Genomic DNA, 26,944 nt, shown 5'->3' with positions numbered 1-26,944 from the left:
TAAGCGCTTTGTTCAAGGACAAATTCTTTAAAGCCCCACGTTCTTCAAATGTAAGGTTAGAGAATGAGGTATGTAACTCATTAGAATTGTCCTTGGTTTGTTGCTAGAATTGTCCTTGGTTTGTTTGGTTACAAAAAGTTTTAACTGAAGGGTTACTGGAAGGGGGATCAAAAGTCGAATGCGGCTGTAGTTTCTTGACCACTGCAGGAATTTATTCAGTGCTTGGCTTTGTAACTCTTTTTTTTTTTAGAAAAATGTATTTGAACTTCAATTGTCTGTGCAGCCTGTGTTGTTCAATTTCCCATATCCTTCTGTAACCGGGTGTGGATCATTAGATCGACAGTGTCTAGGTCGACAATGTTTAGGTCAACCACTATAGGTCGACCTTTTGACCTGTTGACCTAGCACATGTCGACATTCCAACCCTGTCGACCTAGTAACTGTCGACCTATAGTGGTCGACCTAAACATTGTCGACCTAGACAGTGTCGATCTTCAGACCGGATCCCCTGTAACCATTCCCCAAAATCACATCACATCACAGTTCTTGAGCTTCTGTCTCTTTAAATGCGAACACGCCCCTTTTATGTGACGTTAGCCTAACAATGAGGAAGGGCAGCGACCAGGAAGCGTCTTCTGATCGCCCAGCGCAACCACCCATGTGTGAGGGACGCGGATGCCTCGCTTGCTGTACGGATTGGACATCACTGTGACAGGGGCGGGTCATTCTGCATTGGATTGGTTGTGCGAGATGTCCCTGTGACTGTAGGGTTCGGCTGCGCTGTATTGGAGGAGACGCTGCCCTTCTGGAGCCTGGAAGCACTGAGTGCGGATTGGAGCTGCTGTTTTGCTTCTATCCATCCAGCTAATGCCAGGTGCCCTGCTGCTACTCACGTCAAATGTCCAGTGCTGAGTCTCACATAAGAGGTGCACATAGAATGACATTTATATGTATTATTATAGTAGCAGGAAGAGGCTGTAAGTGTTATCTCCTCTTCTTCTCAATCTCTCTACTTTAGACCTACAGTAAGTGGTCTATTTACTAAACCTTGGCGAGAGCTAAAATACCAGCCAACCAGCTCCTGCCATTTTTTTTCCAAACAGTCTGTAACATTGCAGTTAATAGCCGATTGTCTGGTACTTTATCTCTCTCCAAGGCTTAGTAAATAGACCTCTGATTCTGTTATTGTATATTTACGGTTTGTTATTAATGATTGTGAGCTAGCTGTGTACAGATTGTTTATTTGTAGTGCTCCATAGCATGCATGCTGTCCGTGGACAAATGGTACCGGAACCCTATATTTACTGTTTACAGAATAGTGTGTATAGGCATTGATCGTGATGGTGATTAATGCACAGTGTTGCCCAAATCTGCACTAAATCTATTACTCTCAATCAGCAGGTAGCGTTCATTTGTTTTGTGTAAGTTAGTCAATTAAAACTAATAACTCTGCCATGGTGTTGTTATATATTTGCACCTTTTGAATTATTTCAGTAAAAATCTTTTAATCTGAGAGCATGTGTTCTTTCAAGAATTTGCCAACTAAGTAGCAGATTAATGTGCGGTTTGTTGTTGAAATAGTTCTGAATGCATTTACTAATTTTCAGGAGCTGATAGGTTGATGCAGGTGTCCCATCATCCAATCATGTACCTTGCGTCTGATCCGGAACAGATGGATTTGATGTCTGCACTGGAATAGATTATTTTTCTTGTGTCTGCGCTCTGCCTATCTAATCAGTATGGCATTCCAGAGAGCGGAGGGCATGTCCATTATCCAGGCTTTGGCTATGACCGTGGCAGAAATACCCGTATTCTTGTACACAACCTTTGGACAGGTAAACACAACCTGTTATCAGTATCACTGATGTATCTGTTATTGGAGCTTGCTATAGTGATCAGCTATTATGTCTGTGTCTTGTTATAGGCCCTACACACTGGCCGATTTTCTGAAAGATATGAACGATCTCGTTCATAAATGAACGAGAACTCGTTCATATCTTTCAGTGTGGAGACTCCAGCGATGAACGATGCGCGGCCCCGCGCTCGTTCATCGCTGGTCTCCCGTCGGCTGTGCATGCAGGCCAATATGGACGATCTCGTCCATATTTGCCTGCACTTCAATGCAGCCGCGTGACGGGGGGAGTGAAGAAACTTCACTCCCCCCGTCACTGCCCCCCCCGCCGCCGGGTCGCTCGTCGGCCGTATCGGCCGTCGGGCACCTCGGCGGCGCATCGTAAAATGTGTAGGGCCCTTAGAGAAAATGATAAACCTGTTTATCTTCACAAATTCCATAGCAGAGTCTCGTCCTCTGGAGAAATTGGTAACAGGACTTGTAAATATTAGGCACTTCCATAGAAAGAATGTAGCGTATGTTATGCAGTTATTACTGTCAGTCGTTGTAGATGGTTTGGAACTAGACCTTGAGTAAAATCTCAGTATGTTGACGCGAACAAATTGTGAGGATGCACTTTCCTGCAGGATAGAGCCACTGTTCTGGACAAAGGTTAGGCGATTGGGGAGTGATGGCTGCATTCTCTGTCACACTGTTGGGGTTGAGATTATTTAAGTAGTGCCTTTTCTGAACTTTAATGGCTGCCTTAGAGGCTGGTGTGCAACAAAAGGACTTGATCTCAATTGCAGAAGACTAGGGGGGTCATTCCGAGTTGATCGCTCACTAGCTATTTTTTGCAGCGCTGCGAACAGATAGTCGCCGCCTATAGGGGAGTGTATTTTTGCTTTGCAAGTGTACGATCGCATGTGCATCCGAGCACTACAAAAAAGTTTTGTGCAGTTTCTGAGTATCTCAGAACTTACTCAGCCGCTGCGATCACTTCAGCCTGTCCAGTCCCGGACGTCAGACACCCGCTCTGCAAACGCTTCGACACACCTGCGTTTTTCCAACCACTCCCAGAAAACGGTCAGTTGACACCCACAAATGCCCTCTTCCTGTCGATCTCCTTGTGATTGGCTGTGTGAATGGATTCTTCGTAAAATCCATCACCCAGCAACGATCCGCTTTGTACCCGTATGATGCACCTTCGCATTGCGGTGCATGCGCAGTTCTGACCTGATCGCAGCGCAGCGAAAAATCCTAGCGTGCGATCATGTTGGAATGACCCCTTAGGGCTTGTCCTATATAGGAGTGCTCCTAAAGTTGAACTTTGAAGTGACATCTCACTGGTTTCACCATGCATGTTTTCAGGTGCAGCTGTTCCAAGGGTCTAATAAAGGAAATGCACATTTGTAATGTGCTTAACATCCACATTGGTGCACCTATGTATAAGCAGTGTGGATCTGCATTTAATTTTTGTTCATAAACTGTATGGTCACGCCAAACCTGGACAAAGAGCCCAAGGAGGCTCGAAACGCGTTGACGTGTGGCTACCAGTGACGACCAGTGACTGCCTGGTTTTAAGGTTTGGGACCCAGCGGTGTGTAATACCACTGCAATGGTATCCGTTCAGATGGTCGACAATGTTAAGGTGTTATTCCCGAAGCATGGCGAGCGAAGCGGTGCACTAACTGGGGTCCCCCGTCACTTTACACAGAAAACGACACAAAACAACAACTCATGTCGGCATTTTCTTGTGTCGACCATTTGTCCACGTTGACCAATAGTGGTCGACCTAATGAGTGTCGACCTTAACATTGTCGACCATTCATACCGGAACCGCAATGGTATCCGTTCAGATGGTTAACAATGTTAAGGTCGACACTCATTAGGTCGACCACTATTGGTCGACATTGACATTGTCAACATGGACAAATTGTCGAAACAGGAAAGGTCGACACTTTTTGCTTTTTTGGAGCTTTTTCATACTTTACGATCCACATGGACTACGATTGGGAACGGTAACCTGTGGCGAGCGCAGCTAGGCACCTTGCCCGAAGCATGGCGAGTGAATGCGGTGCACTAATTGGGGTTACGCGTCACTTTACGCAGAAAACGACACACAAAAAACAACAACAAAGCTCATGTAGACCTTTTCATGTGTCGACCTTTCACGTGTCGACAATTGTCATGTGTCAACCATTTGTCTATGTCGACCATGTCAATGTCAACCAATAGTGGTCGACCTAATGAGTGTCAACCTTAACATTGTCGACCATTCATACCGGAACCCACTGCAATACCACCTGTGGCTCCAATACCAGTAACAGGGTAAGATCTCTTCTGGTTCCTATATTTCTGCATTCTGCAAAGGATTTTGACATATTCGCAACAGAAATCACATCCGTTTGACTTTAGATGCATGCCATGTGCTAAGGAGATCCTGAGATGCATGCCATTTAAGGATAAACCTGTTGGTTCTCAAACATCCTTTGTTTTTATCTGTTTTTTTACTGTGTTTATTACTGTGTTTTATTGTGACTCATATGTACTTTATTAAATACTCTGGGGTATATTCAATTAAAGTCGGATCCATTCCGACATGCATTGGTCAGAATGTATCCGACAAGGGCTATTCAATGAACGGCCAAATCCGACAGGATTTGGCCATTCCTGACCATCTCAATCCAACTTTAAAAAAAGTCGGATAGAGATGAGGGAGAGGAGGAGACGGGGAGACCAGCGGGGAGACAGGGGAGAGCAGCGTAGTGCCGTAGCAGGAGGATGTGGCACCGCCGCCAGACCTCACAGCTGCGTCCACCCGCTACAGCAAGCGGGACCTCGCTTGCTGGAGCCGGGTGGATGTTGCCGTGAGCGGCAGCGGTGCCCCAACCTCCTGCTACGCTGCTGTAGCCACTGCTCTCCCCGCGGCTCTCCCCGTCTCCTCCTTTCAGCTCCCTCATCTCAATCCGACTTTTTTTAAAGTTGGATTGAGATGTTTGTAAAGGGGGCCAAAACCTGTCGGATTTGGCCCCGTTTCCGACAGAAGCACATGGATCGGCTGCTATTCCGCCGAGCCACGTGCTTTCCGACAAGTCGGAATTCCGGTATAATTTTGGGGTGTATTGAATAGGTCGGAACCCCTTCCGACCTAAAAAAGTTGAAAACTGCTGTTTTTCCGACAGACGGCAGCTTTCAGCTGCAATTGGAAATACCCCTTTGTCTTTTTGGGAAACACTCAGTGTTATACATACAGCATTTCCTTCTCACTATACACTTTTTTGGTCCTGGGAAGACCAAAGAGAGAGGAGCACATCATTGAATGGAGTTATGTAGTTTTCACACAGAAAGGCAAATTCTTGGGTGAAGAAGTTCTGCCCGGTAATTTGCCAATTAACACAGGTCCTTTTTCTGTGCGAAAGGGTCAACCCGGCTTGAAATTCCCAGGACTTCGACCCAGGAATTTACCAGGGCTGGAGACCTAGGAATTGCGACCCGAGTTAACCCTTTCACACAGACAAAATACCTGTTTTGGTCCGTAAATTATGGGGTAGAAATTCTTGACCCGGTAATTTGCTTTGTTTGTGTGAAAGAGGGGTCAGTGTACAGAGGAAAAAAGTAGCAGGTGCACTATCTCACACTAGCTCAACCTGTAATAACCAGAGGCGTTTAGCATATTCCTGGCCAGGGCTATGAGCTTACCCACCGCGCCAAGGTAACCTCTCATTGGGTAAGTCCCTAGCACTAACTACAGGGGTTCAGTGTTAGGGACTTACCCAATGAGAGGCTACCTTGGTGCGGTGGGTAAGCTCATAGCCCTGGCCAGGAATATGCTAAATGCCTCTGGTTATTACAGGTTGACCTAGTGTGAGATAGTGCACCTGCTACTTTTTTCCTCCGTACACTGTATTAAGTCTCATGCAGAGTAGCACCTCATTACCTAATTATGGTGTGCAAATTAGGACCCCCTTCCCTTTGAAAGGGGGTCAGGCAGAGAGTGGCAAAACTACCTGGCACTGAAATGCCGGGTATCAGCCGGGATTTTCAGACATTTCTGCCAAAATTTGTATTATTAGTGACTGATTCAGAGGTGGATGCAAATGTCACCACGAAAATCTGCAAAAGCCGCAGGAGGAATGTTGTGTAAAAGGACGCCCACTGCCGGCTTCCCTGATCCGCTGGCTGCGTCCATAACCGCAGCATCGCATCAACATCGCGACCATCGGTCACCGCATTGGACCTCTGAGTAACCTTCACTCAGGATGTCCGGCAAAACTAGTGGCTAATGAAACTGACACAGCCACTGGCCCTGAAAATGGGGCCGATGCGCATCTGTTTTCTGGAACGCTGATTCAGCCCCGAAATGCCTACAGCCTGTCGCTAACTGCACTGTGACTGGAGCTGCAGCACAATCATTAGACATGTGCGCTGCGGCTCCGGCACATGCGCAGTCCCAAAAACATCAGTAAAATGTGACCGAATCGGGTATGTATCCAAGGTTGAACCAGTCCCTTAGTACCTTACTAACTGATTCGGTGGTTCAACTCCTTTACTATTAATAGTATTCTTATTATTATTATTATTATTATTATTATTATTATTATTGATGACTTTTTTGGTATGTAGCACCTACATGTTACAAAGTCAAAGAATATTTAATTGCTTACATAAGTCCCTGCTCCAGAGGAGCTAACTGTTTAATTTCTTTGCCAAACCAACACTCTGATTAATTTCTAAAGAAGCCAAGTACCCTACCATTGTGTATTTGTAGTATGGGTGGAAACCAGAACACCCGGAAAAGCCACGTTAACACAGGTCGTACATACAAACGTCACAGAGATAGTGCTGTGGTCAGAGTAGAACCCAAGATTGAAATTCCTCTAACGTCCTAAGTGGATGCTGGGGACTCCGTAAGGACCATGGGGAATAGCGGCTCCGCAGGAGACTGGGCACAAAAGTAAAGCTTTAGAACTACCTGGTGTGCACTGGCTCCTCCCCCTATGACCCTCCTCCAAGCCTCAGTTAGATTTTTGTGCCCGAACGAGAAGGGTGCACACTAGGTGGCTCTCCTGAGCTGCTTAGTGAAAAGTTTAGTTTTAGGTTTTTTATTTTCAGTGAGACCTGCTGGCAACAGGCTCACTGCATCGAGGGACTAAGGGGAGAAGAAGCGAACTCACCTGCGTGCAGAGTGGATTGGGCTTCTTAGGCTACTGGACATTAGCTCCAGAGGGACGATCACAGGCCCAGCCATGGATGGGTCCCAGAGCCGCGCCGCCGGCCCCCTTACAGAGCCAGAAGACAGAAGAGGTCCGGGAAATCGGCGGCAGAAGACGTCCTGTCTTCAATAAGGTAGCGCACAGCACCGCAGCTGTGCGCCATTGCTCTCAGCACACTTCACACTCCGGTCACTGAGGGTGCAGGGCGCTGGGGGGGGGCGCCCTGAGACGCAATAAAAACACCTTAGATGGCGAAAAATACATCACATATAGCTCCTGGGCTATATGGATGAATTTAACCCCTGCCAGAATACACAAAAAAACGGGAGATAAGGCCGCCGAGAAGGGGGCGGAGCCTATCTCCTCAGCACACTGGCGCCATTTTCCCTCACAGCTCCGTTGGAGGGAAGCTCCCTGGCTCTCCCCTGCAGTCACTACACTACAGAAAGGGTTAAAAAAGAGAGGGGGGCACTAATTACGCGCAGTATTAAAAAAAAAAGCAGCTATAAGGGGAAAAACACTTATATAAGGTTATCCCTGTATATATATAGCGCTCTGGTGTGTGCTGGCAAACTCTCCCTCTGTCTCCCCAAAGGGCTAGTGGGGTCCTGTCCTCTATCAGAGCATTCCCTGTGTGTGTGCTGTGTGTCGGTACGTTTGTGTCGACATGCATGAGGAGAAAAATGATGTGGAGACGGAGCAGATTGCCTGTAATAGTGATGTCACCCCCTAGGGGGTCGACACCTGAGTGGATGAACTGTTGGAAGGAATTACGTGACAGTGTCAGCTCTGTATAAAAGACAGTGGTTGACATGAGACAGCCGGCTACTCAGCTTGTGCCTGTCCAGACGTCTCATAGGCCGTCAGGGGCTCTAAAGCGCCCGTTACCTCAGATGGCAGATATAGACGCCGACACGGATACTGACTCCAGTGTCGACGGTGAAGAGACAAATGTGACTTCCAGTAGGGCCACACGTTACATGATTGAGGCAATGAAAAATGTTTTACACATTTCTGATAATACGAGTACTACCAAAAAGGGGTATTATGTTCGGTGAGGAAAAACTACCTGTAGTTTTCCTGAATCTGAGAAATTAAATGAGGTGTGTGATGATGCGTGGGTTTCCCCCGATAACAACTGATAATTTCTAAAATGTTATTGGCATTATATCCTTTCCAGCCAGAGGTTAGGGTGCGTTGGGAAACACCCCCTAGGGTGGATAAAGCGCTCACACGCTTGTAAGAACAAGGGCTCTACCTTCTCCTGAGATGGCCGCCCTTAAGGATCCTGCTGATAGAAAGCAGGAGGGTATCCTAAAATGTATTTACACACATACTGGTGTTATACTGCGACCAGCAATCGCCTCAGCCTGGATGTGCAGTGCTGGGTTGGCGTGGTCGGATTCCCTGACTGAAAATATTGATACCCTAGATAGGGACAGTATATTATTGCCTATAGAGCATTTAAAAGATGCATTTCTATATATGCGTGATGCACAGCGGAATATTTGCCGACTGGCATCAAGTATAAGTGCGTTGTCCATTTCTGCCAGTAGAGGGTTATGGACACGACAGTGGTCAGGTGATGCGGATTCCAAACGGCATTTGGAAGTATTGCCTTATTAAGGGGAGGAGTTATTTGGGGTCGGTCTTTCAGACCTGGTGGCCACGGCAACAGCTGGGAAATCCACGTTTGTACCCCAGGTCGCCTCTCAACTTAAGAAGACGCCGTATTATCAGGCGCAGTCTTTTCGTGGGCAAGCGGGCAAAAGGTTCCTCATTTCTACCCCGTGACAGAGGGAGAGGAAAAAGGCTGCAGAAATCAGCCAGTTCCCAGGAACAGAAGCCCTCTCCCGCCTCTGCCAAGCCCTCAGTATGACGCTGGGGCTTTACAAGCAGAATCAGGCACGGTGGGGGCCCGTCTCAATGAATTTCAGCGCGTAGTGGGCTCACTCGCAAGTAGACCCCTGGATCCTTCAGGTGATATCTCAGGGGTACAAATTGGAATTCGAGACGTCTCCCCCTCGCCGTTTCCTAAAGTCGGCTTTACCGATGTCTCCTTCTGACAGGGAGGCAGTTTTGGAAGCCATTCACAAGCTGTATTCCCAGCAGGTGATAATCAAGGTACCCCTCCTGCAACAGGGAACGGGGTATTATTCCACACTGTTGTGGTACCGAAGCCGGACGGCTCGGTGAGACCGATTCTAAATCTAAAATCTTGAACACTTACATACGGAGGTTCAAATTCAAGATTGAGTCACTCAGAGCAGTGATTGCGAACCTGGAAGAAGGGGACTACATGATGTCTCGGGACATCAAGGATGCTTACCTTCATGTCTCAATTTACCCTTCTCACCAAGGGTACCTCAGGTTTATGGTACAGAACTGTCACTATCAGTTTCAGACGCTGCCGTATGGATGGTCCACGGCACCCCGGGTCTTTACCAAGGTAATGGCCGAAATGATGATACTCCTTCGAAGGAAGGGAATTTTAGTTATCCCTTACTTGGACGATTCCCTGATAAGGGTAAGATCCAGGGAACAGTTGGAGGTCGGTGTAGCACTATCTCAGGTAGTGTTGCGGCAGCACGATTGGATTCTCAATATTCCAAAATCGCAGCTGATTCCGACGACTTGTCGTCTGTTCCTAGGGATGATCCTGGACACAGTCCAGAAAAAGGTGTTTCTCCCGGAGGAGAAAGTCAGGGAGTTATCCGAGCTAGTCGGGAACCTCCTATAACCGAGCCAAGTCTCAGTACATCAATGAAAGGGTTCTGGGAAAAATGGTGGCTTCCTACGAAGCAATCCCATTCGGCAGATTCCACGCAAGAACTTTCCAGTGGGACCTGCTGGACAAATGGTCCTGGTCGCATCTTCAGATGCATCAGCGGATAACCCTGTCACCAAGCACAAGGGTGTCTCTCCTGTGGTGGTTGCAGAGTGCTCATCTTCTAGAGGGCCGCACATTCAGGACTGGGTCCTGGTGACCACGGATGCCAACCTGCGAGGCTGGGGAGCAGTCACACAGGGAAGGAATTTCCAGAGCTTATGGTCAAGCCTGGAGACATCACTTCACATAAATATCCTGAAGCTAAGGGCCATTTACAATGCTCTAAGCTCAGCAAGACCTCTGCTTCAAGGTCACCCGGAGTTGATCCATTCGGACAACATCACGGCAGTCACCCACGTAAACAGACAGGGTGACACAAGAAGCAGGGGGGGCAATGGCAGAAGCTGCAAGGATTCTTCGCTGGGCGGAAAATCATGTGATAGCACTGTCAGCAGTATTCATTCCGGGAGTGGACAACTGGGAAGCAGACTTCCTCAGCAGACACGACCTCCACCCGGGAGAGTGGGGACTTCACCCAGAAGTCTTCTACATGTTTATAAAACTCGACAAGTATTGCGCCAGGTCAAGGGACCCTCAGGCAATAGCGGTGGACGCTCTGGTAACACAGTGGGTGTACCAGTCAGTGTATGTGTTCCCTCCTCTGCCTCTCATACCCAAGGTACTGAGAATTATAAGATGGAGAGGAGTAAGCACTATATTCGTGGCTCCGGATTGGCCAAGAAGGACTTGGTAACCGGAACTTCAAGAGATGCTCACGGAGGATCCGTGGCCTCTACCTCTAAGAAGGGACCTGCTCCAGCAAGGACCCTGTCTGTTCCAAGACTTACCGCGGCTGCGTTTGACAGCATGGCGGTTGAACGCCGGATCCTGAAGGAGAAAGGCATTCCGGATGAAGTCATTCCTATCCTGATCAAAGCCAGGAAAGATATAACCGCAAAACATTATCACCGCATTTGGCGAAAATATGTTGCGTGGTGCGAGGCCAGTAAGGCCCCGACGGAGGAATTTTTCAACTAGGTCGATTCCTACATTTCCTGCAAACAGGAGTGTCTATGGGCCTGAAATGGGAGTCCATTAAGGTTAAAATTTCGGCCCTGTCAATTTTCTTCCAAAAAGAACTAGCTTCAGTCCCTGAAGTTCAGACGTTTGTGAAAGGGGTACTGTATATACAGCCTCCTTTTGTGCCTCCAGTGGCACCTTGGGATCTAAATGTAGTTTTTGGGTTCCAAAAGTCACATTGGTTTGAACCACTTAAATATGTGGACTTAAAATATCTCACATGGAAAGTGGTCATGCTGTTGGCCCTGGCCTGGGCCAGGTGCGTGTCAGAATTGGCGGCTTTATCCTGTAAAAGCCCTCATCTGATTTTCCATTTGGACAGGGCGGAATTGAGGACTTGTCCTCAGTTTCTCCCTAAGGTGGTTTTCAGCGTTTCACCTGAATAAACCTATTGTGGTGCCTGCGGCTACTAGGGACTTGGAGGACTCCAAGTTGCTAGACGTTGTCAGAGCCCTGGAAATATAGGTTTCCAGGACGGCTGGAGTCAGAAAATCTGACTCGTTGTTTATTCTGTATGTACCCAACAAGCTGGGTGCTCCTGCTTCTAAGCAGACTATTGCTCGTTGGATTTGTAGTACAATTCAGCTTGCACATTCTGTGGCAGGCCTGCCACAGCCTAAATCTGTAAAAGCCCATTCCACAAGGAAGGTGGGCTCATCTTGGGCGGCTGCCCGAGGGGTCTCGGCTTTACAACTTTGCCGAGCAGCTACTTGGTCAGGGGCAAATACGTTTGCAAAATTCTACAAATTTGATACCCTGGCTGAGGAGGACCTGGAGTTCTCTCATTCGGTGCTGCAGAGTCATCCGCACTCTCCCGCCCGTTTGGGAGCTTTGGTATAATCCCCATGGTCCTTACGGAGTCCCCAGCATCCACTTAGGACGTTAGAGAAAATAAGAATTTACTTACCGATAATTCTATTTCTCGTAGTCCGTAGTGGATGCTGGGCGCCCATCCCAAGTGCGGATTGTCTGCAATACTGGTACATAGTTATTGTTACCAAAAAAATCGGGTTATTGCTGTAGTGAGCCATCTTTTCTAGAGGCTCCTCTGTTATCATGCTGTTAACTGGGTTTAGATCACAAGTTATATGGTGTGATTGGTGTGGCTGGTATGAGTCTTACCCGGGATTCAAAATCCTTCCTTATTGTGTACGCTCGTCCGGGCACAGTATCCTAACTGAGGCTTGGAGGAGGGTCATAGGGGGAGGAGCCAGTGCACACCAGGTAGTTCTAAAGCTTTACTTTTGTGCCCAGTCTCCTGCGGAGCCGCTATTCCCCATGGTCCTTACGGAGTCCCCAGCATCCACTACGGACTACGAGAAATAGAATTATCGGTAAGTAAATTCTTATTATTGCATAGATGACGAAATCAATGATTACTGTAAGGTTGATTTTATTCTGGTTTTCTAATGAAGCCTGATTTATCTGTGGGACTTCCTCTCTCTGCAGACTACCTTCTCTCAGCTCAGACTGTCACCAGGGCTGCGGAAAGTCCTGTTTGCCACCGCTCTGGGAACAGTGGCCCTGGCCCTGGCCGCTCACCAGCTAAAAAGGCGAAAGCATAAGAAAAAGCAGATAACAGCAGATAGCGGAGGCCTGAAGCCGGGCGGGGTCCCTGCAGCAGTCTTACCTGTAAGACACACCTCTTCTGTACAGAAAGGTAAGTCATGTTACTGCTGGGAGAGCTGCTATGTGAATATACCGTATACATTATTTCTAGGCAAGTTGTTTTATTCTGTTTTACAATCTGGAAATACTGAACCACATCAATACTTGAATACATTACAGATAGATGAGGTTGCATGTGTGCTGGTAATATGTAACATTTAGTGGGGGTCATTCTGACCCGATTGCTCGCTGCAGTTTGTCACAGCGATCGGGTCGGAACTGCGCATGCAGGCGGGAGGGGGCTTAACGCCGCCGATTAGGTGGAGCGGTACGGCCAACGCAGGCGTGGCCGGACCGTTGGGGGGGCAGGCCGCAGCGGCTGCGACCAGCGGCAGCGACAATTAACACCTGGCCAGCCTCAGGAGCTGCGCTGGCCGGGAGTTACTCCTCAAATACAAAGGCGATGCTTTTGTATTTGTGCGGAGGGGGCCAGACTGACATGCGGGGTGGACTAGCCCTGTGCTGGGCGTCCCCCCGCATGTCAGGGAAGATGATAGTACAGCTACGATCAACTCGGAATGACCCCCCCCCCCCCCCCCCCCCCCGTGTCCTATATGTAAGAACAGGATGGAAGATGCAGACCATCAGGGTTTGGGGGGTGCAAGAGTGTGCTGTGCAGGGAAGAATGACAACAGCCCTTTCCATAATGTGGATTCCTTCAAATTGGTGATAATTTGTTGTTAGGGGAAGATGTACTAAGCAGTGATAAAAGCGGAGAAGTTAGCCAGTGGAGAAGTTGCCCATTGCAACCAATCAGCTGCTCTGTATACTTTTATAGTATGCAAATTATAAATGTTACGTCAATGCTGATTGGTTGCCATGGGCAACTTCTCCACTGGCTCACTTCTCCACTTTTATCACTGCTTAGTACATCTCCCCCTAAAAGTTCTATTTTATATTTTACTATGCTGTAGGCCAGTGGTTCCCAACTTCAGTCCTCAAGAACCCCCACCAGGTCATGTTTTCGGGATTGATATACAGTATGTGAAAATAGGTGGGATAACTGTCCCAGCAAAATAGATTAACTCACCTGTACATGGTTAAAGAAAACCATAAAAGTCCTGTTGGGGTTCTTGAGGATTGGAGTTGAGAGCCATTGCCGTAGGCTGTAAATTCTCAGACTCTGGGGGTAATTCAGACCTGATCATAGATGTGTTAAATTTAGAACATCTACGATCATTTACTCTGACATGCGGGGGGACGCCCAGCACAGGACTAGTCCGCCCCGCATATCAGTCCCTTATCCCCCCCCCCCCCCCTCCTCCCCCGCACAGGTACAAAAGCATCGCACAACGGTGATACTTTTTATGCTTTTGTACCTGACAAGTAGCTCCCTGCTAGCTCGTCCCCGGTCGCAACTGTTGTGTGTGACGTCACGCAGCCACCGCGGCCCGCCCACCCAGCGGTCCGGACACGCCTCGCCAATGGCATTCTAACGCCGTTTATAAGCCCCTCCCGCGACCGCCTCTGCTGTCAATCAGGCAGAGGCGATCGCACCAGTGAGATGCTGATAGCATCTCACTGGCTGCACATGCGCAGTGCGCACTGCACATAGTAATTCAGACTGCGATTGCTGCCGCTGCAGCGATCCAGTCTGAATTACCTCCTCTGTCCTCTAATGCCCTATGAAGGACACTACAGAGAGCATTTGGCTGATAAGAGAAGGGCAGCCTGACGATGACATAATATAGGTAAATAAATTGCTAGTGAGGTATGGTATTGTCTGTAGGAGAAAGCCACTTACTGTATTGTACTGTATCCACTTAATGTATTTGGGGCCTAATTTAGATCTGATTGCAGAAGCAAAATTGTTCTCTAATGGGCAAAACCATGTGCAGTGCAGGGGGGGGGGCAGATATAACGTGCAGAGAGAGTTAGATTTGGGTGGGGTGTGTTCAAACTGAAATCTAAATTGCAGTGTAAAAAAAAGTATTTACCCTGCGCAGAAACAATATAACCCACCCAAATCTAACTCTCTCTCTGCACATGTTACATCTGCCCCACCTGCAGTGCACAAGGGGCCTAAAGCTGTGTACACCCGGTGCGATATTTATTTCGATTTTGACTATATAGTTAAAATCGTAAGAAAATATAGAGCATATCGCACCATGTGTATAGTCCCTGCAATGCCGATGCGCGGTCCCGCGGGATCGGCATCGCAAGGAAAAATAGACTGTGCAGGCAGCCCAACATTGACTATATCGGCGGGGCCAGGCTCCGGCCCCATCGATTAGTCAATGTCGGACTGTGCGGCGCATCGCGCCGTGTGTGCACAGCCTGATTCAGATCAGCAGCAAATTTGTTAGCTAATGGGCAAAACCATGTGCAGTGCACGGGAGGCAGATATAACAATATTACATAGAAGGCAGCCATCTTGGAACACACTAATTGTATTCACCAACTGTACAATGCTTACCTTAGGGTATATAACCAGCTTTCTCTTGTCCTGTTGCTGTTTATCCCTCCAACTCCTGTTTTCATTGCAGACCTTGCATAGATGAGAATGGCATGTGTTTGATTTTAGTAATGTGTTACTCCAGGAAACTGGAGTGAGTGGTACCCACATGAAACATGGCCTGTTCATCTAGTAATACATTATGCATTCAAATAATTCTGCCATTTAAATTGTCTGTTATGCATGGGCGTTGTAAAAAGCTATGGAGTGCATGTATACATATGTCATAAATAATAAGATTTTAAACCTACCGGTAAATCTTTTTCTCCTAGTCCGTAGAGAATGCTGGGGACTCCGTAAGGACCATGGGGAATAGACGGGCTCTGCAGGAGACATGGGCACTAAAAAGAACTTTAGATATGGGTGTGCACTGGCTCCTCCCTCTATGCCCCTCCTCCAGACCTCAGTTAGAGAAACTGTGCCCAGAGGAGACGGACAGTACGAGGAAAGGATTTTGTTAATCCAAGGGCAAGATTCACACCAGCCCACACCATCCACACCGTATAACATGGAATATACAAACCAGTTAACAGTATGAAACAAAACAGCATCAGCCCGAGACTGATCAAACTGTAACATAACCCTTATGTAAGCCAAAACTATATACAAGTCTTTCAGAATTTAGTCCGCACTGGGACGGGCGCCCAGCATCCTCTACGGACTAGGAGAAAAAGATTTACCGGTAGGTTTAAAATCTTATTTTCTCTTACGTCCTAGAGGATGCTGGGGACTCCGTAAGGACCATGGGGATTATACCAAAGCTCCAAAACAGGCGGGAGAGTGCGGATGACTCTGCAGCACCGATTGAACAAACATGAGGTCCTCCTCAGCCAGGGTATCAAACTTGTAGAACTTTGCAAAGGTGTTTGAACCCGACCAAGTCGCCGCTCGGCAAAGCTGTAACGCCGAGACACCTCGGGCAGCCGCCCAAGAAAAGCCCACCTTCCTAGTGGAATGGGCCTTTACTGAATTTGGTAACGGTAATCCAGCCGTAGAATGAGTCTGCTGAATCGTGTTACAGATCCAGCGAGCAATAGTCTGCTTAGAAGCAGGAGCGCCAACCTTGTTGGTTGCATACAGGACAAACAGTGCCTCTGTTTTCCTAACACGAGCCGTTCTGGCTACATAAATTTTCAATGCCCTGACCACATCAAGGGACTCGGAATCCCCCAAGTCCCGCGTAGCCACAGGCACCACAATAGGTTGGTTCATAGGAAAAGAGGAAACCACCTTAGGCAAAAATTGAGGACGAGTCCTCAACTCCGCTCTATCCACATGGAAGATCAGATAGGGGCTCTTGTGAGACAAAGCCGCTAACTCAGATACTCTCCTAGCAGACGCCAAGGCCAACAACATGACCACCTTCCAAGTGAGATACTTTAATTCCACCGTTTGAAGCGGCTCAAACCAGTGAGACTTAAGGAACCGTAACACCACGTTAAAGTCCCATGGTGCCACTGGAGGCACAAAAGGAGGCTGGATATGCAGCACTCCCTTCACAAAAGTCTGGACTTCTGGGAGAGAAGCCAATTCCTCCTGAAAGAAAATGGATAGGGCCGAAATCTGAACTTTAATGGAGCCTAATTTTAGGCCCAAATTCACTCCAGTCTGTAGGAAGTGAAGAAAACGGCCCAGATGAAATTCTTCCGGAGGAGCATTCTTGGACTCACACCAAGACACATACTTCCTCCATATACGGTGATAATGTTTTGCTGTCACCTCCTTCCTAGCCTTTATCAGAGTAGGAATGACCTCATCCGGAATGCCCTTTTCCGCTCGGTTCCGGCGTTTAACCGCCAAGCCGTCAAACGCAGCCGCGGTAAGTCTTGGAACAGACAGGGCCCCTGTTGCAACAGGTCCTCTCTGAGAGGAAGAGGCCACGGATCTTCTGTGAGCATTTCCTGCAGATCCGGATACCAGGCCCTTCGAGGCCAATCTGGAACAATGAGAATTGTCTGTACTCCTCTTCGTCTTATGTAATCTCTGCAAAGACTTCCTGATGAAGTCCCCTCTCTCCTGGATGTAGATCGTGTCTGCTGAGGAAGTCTGCTTCCCAGTTGTCCACTCCCGGAATGAAGACTGCTGTCAGAGCGCTTACATGATTTTCCGCCCAGCGAAGAATCCTGGTGGCTTCTGCCATTGCCACTCTGCTCTTTGTTCCACCTTGGCGGTTTACATGAGCCACTGCGGTGATGTTGTATGACTGAATCAGAACCGGTAGGTCGCAAAGCAAATTCTCCGCTTGACGAAGGCCGTTGTATATGGCCCTTAATTCCAGTACGTTGATGTGTAGACAAGCCTCCTGGCTTGACCACAGACCTTGGAAGTTTCTTCCCTGTGTGACTGCTCCCCATCCTCGGAGGCTCGCGTCCGTGGTTACCAGAACCCAGTCCTGAATGCCGAACCTGCGACCCTCTAGAAGGTGAGCACTCTGCAGCCACCACAGGAGAGATACCCTGGCCCTTGGGGACAGGCTGATCATCTGATGTATATGTAGATGTGACCCGGACCACTTGTCCAGAAGGTCCCACTGAAAAGTCCTCGCATGGAACCTGCCGAATGGAATGGCCTCGTAAGACGCCACCATCTTTCCCAGAACTCGAGTGCATAGATGTACCGACACCCTTTTCGGCTTCAACAGGTCTCTGACCAAGCTCTGGAGTTCCTGGGCCTTTTCCATCGGGAGAAAAACCCTTTTCTGTTCTGTATACAGAATCATGCCTAAGAAAGGCAATCAGTTCGTTGGAACCAACTGTGACTTTGGTAGATTGAGAATCCAGCCGTGCTGCTGCAACACCCTCAGGGAGAGTGATACGCTGTTCAACAACTGCTTTCTTGATCTCGCTTTTATTAGAAGATCGTCCAAGTACAGGATAATTGTGACTCCCTGCCTACGCAGGAGCACCATCATTTCCGCCATCACCTTGGTGAAAACCCTCGGGGCCGTGGAAAGCCCAAACGGCAACGTCTGAAATTGGTAATGACAATCCTGTACAGCAAATCTCAGGAACGCCTGATGTGGAGGATTTATGGGGACATGAAGGTAAGCATCCTTTATGTCCAGGGATACCATATAATCCCCCCCCTCCAGGCTGGCGATGACCGCTCTGAGCGATTCCATCTTGAACTTGAACCTTTTTTAAGTATAGGTTTAAGGATTTTAAATTCAGAATTTGTCTGACCGAACCGTCCGGTTTCGGGACCACAAACAGGATTGAGTAATACCCCATCCCCTGCTGAGGCAGGGGAACTTTGACTACCACTTGTTGAAGACACAATTTTTAAATTGCATTTAAAACCACCTCCCTCTCTGGGGAAGAAGCCGGTAGGGCCGATTTGAAAAACCGGCGAGGAGGCACCTCTTCGAATTCCAGCCTGTAACCCTGGGAAACAATGTCTATTGCCCAGGGATCCACCTGTGATTGAACCCAGACATGGCTGAAAAGTTGAAGACGTGCCCCCACTGGGGCGGACTCCCTCAGCGGAGACCCAGCGTCATGCGGTGGATTTTGTAGAAGCTGGGGAGAACTTCTGCTCCTGGGAACTAGCTGTAGTTGGCAGCTTTTTCCCCTTGCCCTTACCTCTGGCAAGAAAGGAAGATCCCCGTACTCTCTTGGATTTATGCGACCGAAAGGACTGCATCTGATAATGTGGCGTTTTCTTAGGCTGTGAGGAAACCTTTGGCAAAAAAGCTGATTTACCTGCCGTAGCTGTGGAAACCAGGTCCGTGAGACCTTCTCCAAACAATTCCTCACCCTTGTAAGGCAAAACCTCCATATGCCGCTTGAGTCGGCATCACCCGTTCATTATCGGGTCCATAGGGCTCGCCTAGTAGAAATCGCCATCGCGTTGGCTCTGTAACCCAGTAGGCCCACGTCTCTCTGAGCATCTCTCATATATAGGACTGCATCCTTAATATGACCCAGGGTCAATAAAATGGTTTCCTTATCCAGTGCATCAATATCAGCCGATAAGGTATCTGTCCACGCTGCTACAGCGCTACAAACCCAAGCCGACGCTATCGCCGGTCTGAGTAAAGTACCAGTATGTGTGTAAATTGACTTTAAGGTAGTCTTCTGCCTGCGATCAGCAGGATCCTTGAGGGTTGCGGTATCTTGAGATGGCAACGCTACCTTTTTGGATAAGCGTGTCAACACTTTGTCCACCCTTGTGGAGGATTCCCACCGTATCCTATCCTTAGCCGGGAAAGGATACGCCATAAGAATCCTTTTGGGAATCTGCAGTTTCTTGTTTGGAGTTTCCCAAGCCCTTTCAAACAACTCATTTAGCTCATGTGAAGGGGGAAAAGTAACCTCAGGCTTCTTTTCTTTAAACATGTGGACCCTCGTGTCCGGTACAGAGGGGTCATCAGTGATATGCAACACATCTTTTATTGCAATAATCATATAATGAATACTTTTAGCCAATTTTGGCTGCAACTTTGCATCATCGTAGTCGACACTGGAGTCAGAGTCCGTGTCAGTATCAGTGTCTACTACTTGGGATAGTGGGCGCTTTTGAGACCCAGAAGGTCCCTGCGACATAGTGAAAGGCAGGGCTAGACTCCCTGTACATTCCCTGGACTCTGCTTTGTCCAAACTTTTGTGTAATAAATTCACATTTGCATTTAAAACATTCCACATATCCAACCAGTCAGGTGTCGTCTTTGCCGACGGAGACACCACACTTATTTGCTCCACCTCCTCCCTAGAAGAGCCTTCTGCTTCAGACATGCCGACACACGCGTACCGACACCCCACACACTCAGGGAAATCTCTAATCTGGAGACAGTTCCCCCACAAGGCCCTTTGGAGAGACAGAGAGAGAGTATGCCAGCACACACCCAGTGCCAATTACCCTGGAAAAAATTCCCAGATAGATATAGCGCTTTTATTCTATATATATATTCACTGCGCCAAATTATGTGCCCCCCCCCTTCTTTAAAACCCTCTGTCACCGTGTTCAGCAGGGGAGAGTTCGGGGAGCCAGCTTCTCAGCGGTGTGCTGTGGAGAAAAATGGCGCTGGTGAGTGCTGAGGGATCAAGCTCCGCCCCCTCAGCGGCGGGCTTCGGTCCCGCTCGATATCTTTTAAAAACTGGCGGGTGATTTCCTATATACAGCGCAGAGCCTATATATATATTTTTGGCCAGTCCCAGAGGTTTAAAATTGCTGCTCAGGGCGCCCCCACTGTGCCCTGCATTCAGGGCCGGTTCAAGGGCGCTCTGCGCCCCGGGCAGGAAAAGAGGCGTGTCCTAATACAGGGGGCGTGGTCAGTTACGCCCCCTGTACATTGCTAGCGCCGCTTGAATGCTGAGCGGTGCGCAATGACGTCATCGCGCACCGCACAGCAAAAGGTCCTCTCCATGAAGGGAAACTAGACGCTATGCATCTAGTTCCCTTCGTGGAGAGGACCTTTGCTGTGCGGTGCGCAATGACGTCATCGCGCACCGCTCAGCAAAGTTACTCTCCACGAAGGGAAACTAGACGCATAGCGTCTAGTTCCCTTCACAGGAGGCGGACGGGGACGGCAGCGGGCAGCGGAGGCGGACGGGGGACACAGCGGGCAGCAGTGGCGGATCTTGCCACGGTGCGGCGCCCTCCGGATGGCGCCAGCACCCTCCAGAAGGCGGCGCCCCGGGCAAAAGTCCTGCTTGCCCGTGGCAAGATCCGCTACTGCCTGCATTCATCAGTGCCTGTCATGTGTGTTATGTGCGGGAGCAATGGCGCGCAGCGTTACCTCAAAGAAGATCTGAAGTCTTCTGCCGCCTCTGAAGTCTTATATCTTCTCATACTCACCCGGCTTCTATCTTCCGGCTCTGTGAGGAGGATGGCGGCGCGGCTCTGGGACGAACTGCGAGGGGAGACCTGCGTTCCGACTCCCTCTGGAGCTAATGGTGTCCAGTAGCCTAAGAAGCAGTGCCTATCATTTAAGTAGGTCTGCTTCTCTCTCCTCAGTCCCATGATGCAGGGAGCCTGTTGCCGGCAGTGCTCCCTAAAAAATAAAAAACCTAACAAAATTATTTATTTCAGAGAACTCAGGAGAGCTCCCTGTAGTTCACCCAGTCTCCTCTGGGCACAGTATCAAACTGAGGTCTGGAGGAGGGGCATAGAGGGAGGAGCCAGTGCACACCCATATCTAAAGTTCTTTTTAGTGCCCATGTCTCCTGCGGAGTCCGTCTATCCCCATGGTCCTTACGGAGTCCCCAGCATCCTCTAGGACGTAAGAGAAATGTATTTATATCACGTTTTATTTATTTATTTTTGTATTAAACGTAACCGTTTGTCTGCAGTACCATTGTGGGTTGCAATTTTGGATTAGGCTGTGTAATTATGCAAAGGTTATGCATAATGGTTTTTGTGATTTGAAAGCCTTTCCTCATCCTGATCGATCAGTCTTCCAAACTGCTGTAGACACAGGGGGAAGGATCTGCCAGACATGATCAAATGCATTCCCTAAAACTTTGTTAGAGATTGAACTAAGCACCAGGTCCCCACGGGTTATTAATTATGGTCTAAAACATCAAGGTGTGAGCGATGTTTACAGGGATGTAAATTAAGAAAGGCTCCTATGGGACTTCGCGCATGATAGAATCTACCTCAGTTTGAGCACACATGCAGGTTGTAAATGCTAACTGTTGCTACCAGGTCACACTCCCAATCTATTGTATTGTGGAAGGATAATTACATCTCCGCAAGATTGACAGTTGAGTTCTGGCAAAAGGCAATGAGGAAGAGAAGGCAAACAATGACAACTATGTGTGCTTGCTATGAAGTTTTGCTAGTAAATCTGCTTGCAGAGCTCAACATTCAGTAAGAACATTTTTTTTTTTTAAATTGTGTTATTTTCTATTGTGTATTTAAAGAGTTATACCCAGACATTAAACAGGCATATGACTTGTAAGGCAAACATGAGGAATAATACAGGAGGGCATGAAATGCAAATAGCAGGATATATTAAAAACCATGAAATACAGAAAACCCTACATCAGGCACAGAAAACATTAATCGCCACCTGAAGGCACCATTCAGGTGTACACATGAGAGAACCAGATTAATAATGGGGCATAGGGCTTTAAAATGTAAGCTCTCTCGAGCAGGGCCCTCTTCCCTCATGTGCTTATCCTGTTTCTTACTTTAATAATCTTCAACTGCACCAAATCCAGCAGTCTTCTGCCACTTGTTACTTATTCCAGTGTCATCTACTGATGTAGCTATGTTTATTTACCCTGTACTTGTCCTATACTGTCATCAACTGTAAGTTGCTGTTTTCCTGTTTTGATTATTTGTTTATGTACTCTGTAATTGGGCGCTGCAGAACCCTTGTGGCGCCATATAAATAAAGGATAATAATAGTAAATAGGTGACATGGAATGGGTTTGTTGGGTCGACACTCATTATGTCGACCACCATTGGTCACATTTGGAAAAGGCTGACATGGTCGGCAGATCGACATTGAAAAAGGTCGACATGAGTCTTTTTAAAAGTTTTGTTGGTGTCGTTTGCTTCGTAAAGTGACCGGGAACCCCAATTAGTGCACCGTGTCCCCATGCGCTTCTGGCAAGATGCTTCTCTCCACTACTGCTGCGCTTAGCACAGGTTGTGATTACAAATCGTAGTCCATGTAGATCGTACAGTATGAAAAAGTAAAAAAAAAAAAAGTCAAATGCATGTCGACGTTTGCACGTGTCGACATAATGATCATGTCGGCCTTTTCTAGTTGTCAACCTAATGCATGTCGACCTATTGAGTGTAGACCTAAGTGAGGTCGATCTAAGAACCGTATCTCGCTGATCTACCATAAATATATAAAAATACTCACATCCATCACAATATCAACACAAAAAGACTCACATAGCCCCCCCACCCCATATACCCTATCCCAGTGATGGCTAACCTTGACACTCCAGCTGTTGTTGAACTACATATCCCAGCATGCCCTGCTACAGTTTTGTTATTTGGCCATGCTAGAACTGATGCAGGGCATGCTGGGATTTGTAGTTCAACAACAGCTGGAGTGTCAAGGTTAACCATTACTGCCCTATCCCTAACCTACAAACCAAACAGACCAGATAAAGAACCCCCCACCCTGTATAACCTAACTCCAACCCAGACATACCTGGATCCCCATAATAACCCCGTCCCTAACTACACTACACCTAAATGTCTACCCCAAAACGCAGCATAAGTACTGTATACCGTATAATTGACAGGGCCAACTAAAATAAATGGCCATAAACTAAATGGAGCAGGTTACACAGGCAGAATAGTAAAGTAGTATGCAAATATTGAGATACAGTAGCTGAGCTTAAAGACAGAATATAAATAGAAATGGCTGTGGAACTAAAACAAGCGACCACAGACTAAATATGGCAAACTTCTCCCACAAAATAGTAAAACGTGCACATATTCATAGATGTAAGGAGCCGGAAAACAGACATAGGGCCTAATTCAGACCTGCTCGCACGCTAGTTTTTTTTTGCGGCACTGCGATCAGGTCAGAACTGCGCATGCGTATGCACGGCAATGCACAGGCGCGTCGTGCGGGTGCAAAGCGGATCGTTGCTGAGCGATGGATTTAATGAAGAATCCATTCGCACAGGCGATCGCAAGGAGATTGACAGGAAGAAGGCGTTTGTGGGTGTCAACTGACCGATTTCTGCTAGTGGTTGGAAAAACACAGGCGTGTCCAGGCGTTTGCAGGGCGGGTGTCTGATGTCAATTCCGGGCCAGAACAGGCTGAAGTGATCGCAACTGCACAAAACTGTTTTTGTACTGCTCGGCTGCACAAGCGTTCGCACAATTGCAAAACGAAAATACACTCCCCCAGCAGCATTGAAAAAAATAGCTAGCGAGCAGTCAAGTCTGAAATAGGCCCATAGGGCGGTATCCTATTAGCCGCGGTAAATTACCGCTGCTAAAAGTCTCGCCCAGGGCTATATTATTAGGCCAGTAAGGCGGTGCAAGCCGCAGCCTCTCAGGGATTTGGCTTTGCCTGCCTCAGACGGGCTGTTTCTAACGAAAACGCGCAGATTTCACTGAACCTGTGTGTTTTCAGGAGAGGGCATTTTTTTTTACAAATGATCTAATAGGATAGACTGTAAAATGATAAAAATAAAAAAAAAATCTGTTAAACATTGATAAAAATCGCAGAAAACGTCCATTTTTTGCGCCCAATGTTTTACCGCAGCTAATAGGATAACGCCCATAATATCAATGTAACACCAAATAAAGGGCCATACACCAATTAGAACAGAATTCGCTCGGAAAGTATGTGTTTAATACAAATATTTCCAGTAAGAACATTTTATACATTTTATACCTCTTAACATTTACATTTCGAGACATATCAAAAGAAACTAAGATAAAAATGGGGTTTCATTTATAATTTCTGTGTGGGAGTTGTAGGCAGCATACACTGTTTTCCACACGATGATGTAGTTAGTGCTAATGGCTAGCAAGCTACCTGTGATGCTTAGGCATGGCTGTCTCATGAGTACAGGAATTCTACATAAAAAGGTGACCTTTCTCTATAACAATTTTTGTACAAAGAGACCAAAGCTTAAAATGTTAAATCTGTTCGTTCTCCAGTAAATCGATTTCCGATTGTCTTTCCCGGCCGGCTGTCTCCTGTGAGCCCGGCTTTCACATGCTTGAGAGTTCGATGATCAGAACTTGTGTTTCGTCCAAGCTAGAATGAGCACTTCAGTGTGCTGGAGCTTTGGCTGACACCCCAAACCGCTGACAGAGGGGCGGGGAGCGGCTGCTGTTATTATGCAGTAATTAGCGGCATTAGCGAGCCTTCTCTGTGATCTAGGCTGGAATCATTTTAAGGGTGGTTCTAGTGGAGAATAATAACTGGGGTGTTTTGGACAATAACCCAGGGGCCAATGTCTTTTCCTTTTCAAAGTCCTTGTTATGCCCTTGACAAAACACAAAGGGGCTTCTGCAAAATGGGCCTAAATGACTAGGGGTGGTGGGGGGGGGGAGAATCAAAACCCCCTGCAAATATTGTGTATTTCCAGCCCTATGCAGTGCCACAATGCACTGTGGTCAGCGACAGTAGCCTATGTGTCTGGCCTATGCCATCCACCCACCCTAGACACTGAAACCCCTCTGAGGCGCATAGTGCAGTGTATACCATTTATGAGCATGTTTGTGTCAATTAAACTATAAAAAAAAAAAAAAAAAAAGCAAAAACAATCCTGGTCTGGTATGCATGAAAAAAAAGAGAAAATAGTCTTCAACACACTCCCAAAGCATAATGTATACCAGACGGACGATGCAAGCACCAGCATCAGCGGAGCACTCCCAAGCAGTTCTCTAGTGCTGGTGACTGCCATCATCCTCATTCTGGATTTGCCCTGCAAGTAATTTAGCTGTCTCTGGTGTATGTGCCTCTTGTTTCCAGTCTGCGTCTGTTCTCCCTTCCTGTACTTGACCTCTAGTTTTGGGTGGAAGCGTTTAAACGTGATCAGTATGATTTGCCGACGGGCGGGATGCCGGCAGTCAGTATACCAACAGCAGCATCCCATCCATCAAAATCCTGACAGCCCCCCAGGAAGCCCCCTAACAGTCACCTTCTGCCTACTCTAACACTAACGCTCCCTTGTGGGTGCCTAACCCTAACGCTCCCTTGTGGGTGCCTATCCCTAACGCTCCCTTGTGGGTGCCTATCCCTAACGCTCCCTTGTGGGTGCCTAACCCTAACGCTCCCTTGTGGGTGCTTAACCCTAACGCTCCCTTGTGGGTGCCTATCCCTAACGCTCCCTTGTGGGTGCCTATCCCTAACGCTCCCTTGTGGGTGGCTAACCCTAACGCTCCCTTGTGGGTGGCTAACCCTAACGCTCCCTTGTGGGTGGCTAACCCTAACGCTCCCTTGTGGGTGCCTAACCCTAACGCTCCCTTGTGGGTGCCTAACCCTAACGCTCCCTTGTGGGTGCCTAACCCTAACGCTCCCTTGTGGGTGCCTATCCCTAACGCTCCCTTGTGGGTGCCTATCCCTAACGCTCCCTTGTGGGCGCCTAACCCTAAATGTGGGTGCCTATCCCTAACGCTCCCTTGTGGGTGCCTATCCCTAACGCTCCCTTGTGGGTGCCTATCCCTAACGCTCCCTTGTGGGTGCCTATCCCTAACGCTCCCTTGTGGGTGCCTATCCCTAACGCTCCCTTGTGGGTGCCTATCCGTAACGCTCCCTTGTGGGTGCCTAACCCTAAATGTGGGTGCCTATCCCTAACGCTCCCTTGTGGGTGCCTAACCCTAACGCTCCCTTGTGGGTGCCTAACCCTAACGCTCCCTTGTGGGTGCCTATCCCTAACGCTCCCTTGTGGGTGCCTATCCCTAACGCTCCCTTGTGGGTGCCTATCCCTAACGCTCCCTTGTGGGTGCCTAACCCTAACGCTCCCTTGTGGGTGCCTAACCCTAACGCTCCCTTGTGGGTGCCTATCCCTAACGCTCCCTTGTGGGTGCCTATCCCTAACGCTCCCTTGTGGGTGCCTAACACTAACGCTCCCTTGTGGGTGCCTGTCCCTAACGCTCCCTTGTGGGTGCCTGTCCCTAACGCTCCCTTGTGGGTGCCTGTCCCTAACGCTCCCTTGTGGTTGCCTGTCCCTAACGCTCCCATGTGGTTGCCTGTCCCTAACGCTCCCATGTGGTTGCCTGTCCCTAACGCTCCCTTGTGGTTGCCTGTCCCTAACGCTCCCTTGTGGTTGCCTGTCCCTAACGCTCCCTTGTGGGTGCCTGTCCCTAACGCTCCCTTGTAGGTGCCTAATCCTCTCCGGTGGTGCCTAACCCTCCCCACTTAGTGCCTAACCCTAACCCTCTCACCCCGGTGCCTAACCCCCCCTTCTGCAGCCTAAACCTAAACT

The 26,944-nt window shown here is 48.2% G+C and overlaps 1 protein-coding gene across 2 annotated transcripts in view; it reads left to right on the top strand.

Moving 5' to 3' along the window:
• The first annotated feature begins 650 nt into the window (after window positions 1-650).
• Window positions 651-26,944, top strand: part of MIGA2 (mitoguardin 2) — a 72,117-nt gene continuing 45,823 nt past the window's right edge. Inside the window, exons 1-3 of one of the 2 annotated variants that reach the window (XM_063936487.1) lie at window positions 651-874; window positions 1,608-1,835; window positions 12,407-12,617. In XM_063936487.1, the coding sequence (XP_063792557.1) occupies window positions 1,740-1,835; window positions 12,407-12,617 (307 nt within the window). In that variant the 5' untranslated portion in view covers window positions 651-874; window positions 1,608-1,739. Of the gene's footprint in view, window positions 927-1,607; window positions 1,836-12,406; window positions 12,618-26,944 lie in introns of both variants that reach the window. The other variant, XM_063936486.1, reaches the window with a different exon arrangement.

The sequence above is a fragment of the Pseudophryne corroboree genome, chromosome 8 (genome assembly GCF_028390025.1).
Source record: "Pseudophryne corroboree isolate aPseCor3 chromosome 8, aPseCor3.hap2, whole genome shotgun sequence".
NCBI lineage: Eukaryota > Metazoa > Chordata > Amphibia > Anura > Myobatrachidae > Pseudophryne > Pseudophryne corroboree.
The sequence above is the reverse complement of the archived record's forward strand: the minus strand, read 5'-3'. Positions and strand labels throughout refer to the sequence as shown.